This window comes from Oryza sativa, chromosome 6 (genome assembly GCF_034140825.1).
Source record: "Oryza sativa Japonica Group chromosome 6, ASM3414082v1".
Taxonomy (NCBI): domain Eukaryota; kingdom Viridiplantae; phylum Streptophyta; class Magnoliopsida; order Poales; family Poaceae; genus Oryza; species Oryza sativa.
This window is the reverse complement of record NC_089040.1, coordinates 29599519-29605319: the sequence shown is the minus strand read 5'-3', so window position 1 is coordinate 29605319 and position 5801 is coordinate 29599519. Positions and strand designations below refer to the sequence as shown.

The 5801-nt window shown below is 45.6% G+C and overlaps 1 protein-coding gene and 1 long non-coding RNA gene across 2 annotated transcripts; one reads left to right on the top strand and one right to left on the bottom strand.

Moving 5' to 3' along the window:
- Window positions 1-2536, top strand: LOC112939443 (uncharacterized). Its single transcript, XM_026026633.2, has 5 exons — window positions 1-214; window positions 300-452; window positions 1638-1790; window positions 1888-2026; window positions 2392-2536. The coding sequence occupies exons 1-5, from the start codon at window positions 137-139 to the stop codon at window positions 2418-2420; spliced, it is 552 nt and encodes a 183-aa protein (XP_025882418.1). The 5' UTR covers window positions 1-136; the 3' UTR covers window positions 2421-2536.
- Window positions 2537-3727: 1191 nt separating this feature from the next.
- On the bottom strand, window positions 3728-5401 carry LOC136356943 (uncharacterized). Its single transcript, XR_010742019.1, has 2 exons — window positions 4842-5401; window positions 3728-4744 (listed from the first exon to the last, which is right to left on the bottom strand). It is a non-coding gene; the product is annotated as an uncharacterized lncRNA (long non-coding RNA).
- Between the last annotated feature and the right edge of the window lie 400 nt (window positions 5402-5801).

Genomic DNA, 5801 nt, shown 5'->3' with positions numbered 1-5801 from the left:
CGTAGCCTCGCCCTGGTCGCCCAACTGCTCCCCTTCCTCTCCTCTTCCCATCTCGTCTTCTTCTCTACGCTGCGTCCTGTCTCGTCTCAAGCTCCGAATCAATCTCATTCTCACCTCAAGCATCTCTCGCAACGCGATGGCTTTCTTTGGACTTTTCGTTGAGGAGCCAGTGGGTGGAGGTTTCAACGGTCCTGCTGCCGCGTACTACCTGAAGGTAACGTGTAGGGCTTGATACCCTCGAATTCTCGATTCGTTTATCTCCTGTTTATCTGGAATTTTTATGTTCTCTGTGTTTGCAGCTTTCTTGTGACACCTGTGGAGAGCCTACCACCAGAGACGTGTGCCTTGTGCCTGGGCCAGATTCGTGCACCAACCTGCCCGGAATCAAGAACCAGTGGAGGTATACTTGCTACCCCACCTGCCCGGATTCAGGACACGTAGTAGTCCGTAAGGTGAGGTTCAGATTTTGATTTAACCACCACCAGGTTGGAGTTTATTCTCTTGAGAACATAGCATGCACTGCTAGTCACGATTTGGCAACTTAAAATCATCTTTAAAAACGGCAACTTTAAATAGTAAATATGGCAATTGTTTGGCTTTGAATGATAGAGGTGGTACTAGTTTGGACTGAGGTTAGACAATTGGTTGAATATGTTCTATTTGGATACATCCTAGAGGTTCCTTCACAGTACTATCAACATTTAGGACTGCTTTGGTTTAGTGCCAAATTTTACCCATTCAATTTTTTGGTACTCTAAATAGCACTTGTGTGGTTTTGGTAGTCTAAATAGTGGGCTTGTTTGGTTTTAAGCTAATTTTGCCCAATTAAAATTTTGGCAATTTTAACAGTGTCAAACGATTATTTGGTTTGCAACCATTTTTTGCCCACATTAGTTCAAGTTATATACAACCAAATTTGTTAGTACTAAAACCTACCAAGGTTATGCAACTACTAATATTTTTGTTAGCAAAAATTTGCTTCTTAACCAAAAAAGCCCTGTTCTTGTGTGTTATTTAGGGATGTTTTGGATTTGATATCAAACGCCCTACTAAATGTGTCCTACAAATATTCTGGTAGGCTAAATAGTATATGCAATCCATTTGGTTTGAAGCCATGCAACTATATAGTAATACACATACTAAATTTGCTAGCAATTTAGAATATTCTTCACTATAGTTTCACAATTTGACTCTACGTTGATAGCGAACCAATCATGACCAATATAAACTTTAAGTTACCAAATAATTAGAAGTGTCAAAAATCTTATCTATATTTTAGTACTGCTAATTCTTTCATTTAGTGTGCTGGTAGGGTAGTGAACCAAATAGGCCATGAACCAAATATGAGAGTTATTGTGATGTTTTCTTCCATTTCTCAACATCAACTTACTCATTTTCTACGCGTATGCTTCTCAAACTTTTAAACGGTGTGAGTTTTTGCAAAGAAAAAATATATAGAAAGTTGATTTTTTAAAACATATTAATTGTTAAAAAATAGCTAATAGTACTTAATTAATTATGTGCTAATCTACTTCTCCGTTTTGTGTTTTAGTTCCCACCCCATTAATACATAGTACAATTGTTTACACAATCGTTTTCTACTTTTATATCTGTATGTTGAATGCTGTGTACTATAGTGCAAGGTGTGCTCTGCCTTGGGCTCGGTGGCTCTGCTGCCAGGACACGGGAAGGCATTGACTACAAGTTCTAGAACCATGGTAATGATGCTCCAGTCCAAGGGATACACTCCCACCAATTTCGCCCCAGGAAGTAGGTGGGTTGCCACCAAGGTAATACTCCTATTCATCTCCATTCTCCAGCATACAGTACACTAATGCTGTTTGTATTATACTCCTGTTTTGTTTATCGGTTTTTCTCTATTGAAAGGTTACTGGGTACCGTTGTGAGCTGGAGTTGACCGCAGACCACTTCAAGGGGTACGATGGTACCATCACCATCCCAAGTACTTCTACCAAATTCTCTGTGGAGAAGCTGAAGAGGGCAGAGGTGCCTACCTCTTTACTAGGTATTACTCCCTCTATTTCATAATAATTACATTCCTATCAAAGTTATAAAAAAATGTGTTTTATAAAATAGGACCCAACAAATGAAATGTGTACCTAAACCTTCCTTTTAATCTAGTTTACATATATAATGTGCGCCTCAACCTTTCTTTTGATGGAGTATACTTATGAAATATGTGCATGCACTTTAATAAATAGGGTTATTATTGTGGTAAATCGTGTTCGATGTTATTCTATCTGTAATTCTCTGGAAATGCAATTATTATGGTATTCCTAACTTTACTCTCTTCGGTTAATACCAGGAATAGTTTATCCACACTTGCAATCCCTTTTCTGTTTTCCTAATTTATCTCTCATTTTCAATCAGGTCTGCTCCCTGGGAAGAGGACTGCTTGATACTACCAATGGAAACTCAGAAAAGACAAGTGATTGAGCGAAAATAATTTGTGTTGCTTTAAACTATCATCTGTAAGACGTTGGAAACTTGCAATGTTAGTTCTCTGCTACCTGGATGATTAGTGTCTTGCTTGCTTGCCATATACTTCCTCCGTCCCATTTTAAACGCATCAATCAGTTTCCGTGTCTAACTTTATTCGACCGTCTTATTTAAACTTTTTTTAAAAAAATAAAAAACATAAGTCGCACATAAAGTAATATTCATATTTTATCATCTAATAACAATAAAAATATTAATCATAAAATAATTTTAAATAATACGGACAATAAATAAAAATTGAATACGGAAACTCATGACTGCGATTAAAATGGGACGGGTGAGTAATACTCGTTTTTACCGTTTTACTAATGAGCACAGACGCACAGTAAGTTATAATTACCTTCCCACTGCATGTGAATAGTTCGCATTGCATTAGCTGGGAGTTACTCCCTCCAGGCTAATAATACTTATTGTTTTAGACAAGGGTAAGATCAAACTTTAGAATCTTTGATTATGAACCATTTTTAAAATATTTATCTTTCAAATTTGGTGACTACATGTATAAATTAGTCTTAAAAATACTTTATTAAGATAATATATTTGTTAATATTTTTATACATATTATAATAGAAAATAATAATCAAAGTTGTTTTTTAAAAACCGTGTCCTTATCCAAAACGAAGTATTATCAACTCCGGAGGGAGTAGCACTTAACACTGCATGTGAACAGCACCGGCAGGAAGGGCTGGCACTCGCAACCGTGCAACGCAGCCACCTCACCTGCGGGCGTCTAGTACACGATCGATCGCGCCACCTCATCACCGCGTGCGATCGCTTTCAGGCCGGCTTGGATGCTACGTGTGTTTTCCTTTTCCAGAACGATGCCGCATGATCTGCCTCTGTTTTTCCCGATTGGCATCGGTTCGGTTTCTATCTCATGAGCCATGAGCAGCACGTATTGACTTGTCTTTTGGCCCATGTGCCGGCTTGCCTTTTGGCCCACTCGCTAACTGGTACGGAGTACCTTTGTTTTTGGCCCACGAGCATAATGCAATCTATTTAGGAATAAGTTCACTTTGGGTCCCTCTATTTATCATCCAGTCCGATTTTCGTCCCTTAACCGCAAAACCGGGTACGACCCGTCCCCCAACTTACGAAAATCGGGCAAACGTGATCCCTCAGCGGTTTTGAAGGTGGTTTTGGTTAACGTGGCGCCCACGTGGCTTGTTTGACTAGGTCTCTGTCCCACGTGGTATTGACGTGGCGCTTACGTGGCAATTATATTTTAAAAAACAATAAAAACTATGGGCCCACCTGTCAGCTACACACAAAAGAATAATTTTAAAATAGCGGGGCCCACATGGGCCTACATGTCAGCGACAAAAAATAAATATGGTGGGGCCCACGTGGGCCCCACATATCATTCCCTTTCTCCCTCTTCTTCCTCGTTGCGTCTTCTGACTCCGCTCAGCTCAACCACCAGCACGCGGCCGCCGCCGCCCACGGCCGTGCTGCCCGTCGTCTTCGTCGACGGCGACCAAACCGTCGACCTCGGCACCGTCACCGTCCAGCCCTTCCTCGGCGTCCGCAAACTGCGGGTCGTCGTCGCCGACCGGGTGGGCCTCGTGCGGCAGCAGATCTTGGCCTCGCTCGCACGCCCATGCCGTGCGCGCCGCGTCCCCTTCAAGGAGGGGACCGAACTCACCGCCGCCGTCCGCACGAGGGTTCCGGCTTCTATGTCCTCGCCGTCCTCCACCGCAAGCGCCGCGGCGGCCGCTCCCTCTGTCCTCGTCGTACTCCGCTGCTCCTGCTCCCGCCGTCCTCATCGCCATCTTCCAGGGCGCCGCCGCTCTGCTCGCCTTAACACGGACCGGCGACTTCCTCGCCGAGCTGCAGTCCTACGTCCGGGAGGAGGACGGCGTGCAGCGGCATGCGTCGGCAGCGGCTGCACCCGCTTCTGGGTGGTGAGCATTGCGTTGCTTCAGAGGAGGTGCGCACTTAGCTTTTTCTTGGGCTCAGTGGGGGCGCCGCCCTGGTGGGGGATGAACACGCCGGTGCCCGTGCGTTCCGGTTTGCCTCCTGGAGGGCTGAGGAACACGGCGCGCATGCCGGCCGCGGACGACGCCTGCTGGTGGGACTTCTGCAGCGGTGGCCAGCCGGACGAGTTCAGACCAAGCGGCGGGCCGACGCCGGCGCGGTGCGTGCCCCACGTCGCCGCTGTTGCCGCGGCGAGCTGCTGCTCCCGTTGTTGCTTCAACAGCTGCCTCTGCTTCAGGAGGTGGAACTGGAAACAGACGAAGACGAACAAAACATCAGAACAGTCACAAAAATCAATCAAACAGCATGCCATGGACTAGGTGATTCATGGCGGAGAAACTTACATGAGCGACTTGAACCTGGTGTTGGGTGAGTATACTTCGCTGCTCCCGCTCCCGCCGTAGTCACCGCCATCTTCCAAGGCGCCGCCGCGCTGCTCGCCTTCACGCAGGTCGGCGACTTCCTCGCCGAGCTGCGGTCCTACGTCTGGAAGGACGACGGCGAGGTCATCCTCAAGCTCGTCGGCGGCCTCGGCGCCGCCATCTTCGTGCTCGAATGGGCCGCGCTCCGCCGTCCTCCGCCGCGAGCGCCGCGGCGGCCGCTCCCGCCATCCAACGCTGCTCCCGCTCCGCCGCGAGGACCACTGGTCCGTGCGCGACGCTGTAAAAAAGAGAGGAGAAACGTGGTCAGCGCGCCACGTAGGATGGTCAATGTGCCACGTAGGCCAATACCGCCCTCCATACTGCCATAGGACCACATTTGCCCGGTTTTGTAAGTTGGGAGACGGTTTGTACTCGGTTTTGCGGTCAAGGGACGAAAATCGAATTGGACGACAAATAGAGAGACCCAATGTGAACTTATTCCATCTATTTATGTGCATTTAGACTACTCAATTATAGTACATAAAAATTATATATGTATGCATCGTACATATAAACTTTGTATATAGAAACTTTGCATAAGTAAATTTATGTATATAAACTTTTGCAAATGGGTTTAAAAGAATTAGAAAAAGTAAAAGAAAAAAAACCCACGTGAACCTCATGTGTCCTTGTTACTACTAACAGGTTGGAATAAGTCCACTTTGACTCCCTTAAAAGTGGCCCGAATCTAATCCGTGACCCTAAACCGCAAAACCGGATATCTCGACCCCCGAACTATTGAAACCGGTGCAATTTGACTCCCTTGATGGTTTTGGAGGGCGGTTTCGCTGACATGGCGTTGATGTGGCAATGTTGACCTAGTATGTGGGTTGACGTGACGCTTAGGTGGCATTTGAATTAAAAACATATGTGAGACCCGTT

Excerpts from the sequence above, each read along its gene's own strand:
- LOC112939443 (XM_026026633.2), top strand. The coding sequence starts at position 137 with ATGGCTTTCTTTGGACTTTTCGTTGAGGAGCCAGTGGGTGGAGGTTTC. Across the intron at positions 215-299 it reads CTGCCGCGTACTACCTGAAG|CTTTCTTGTGACACCTGTGG; the intron begins GTAACGTGTAGG and ends CTGTGTTTGCAG. Across the intron at positions 453-1,637 it reads GACACGTAGTAGTCCGTAAG|TGCAAGGTGTGCTCTGCCTT; the intron begins GTGAGGTTCAGA and ends TGTGTACTATAG.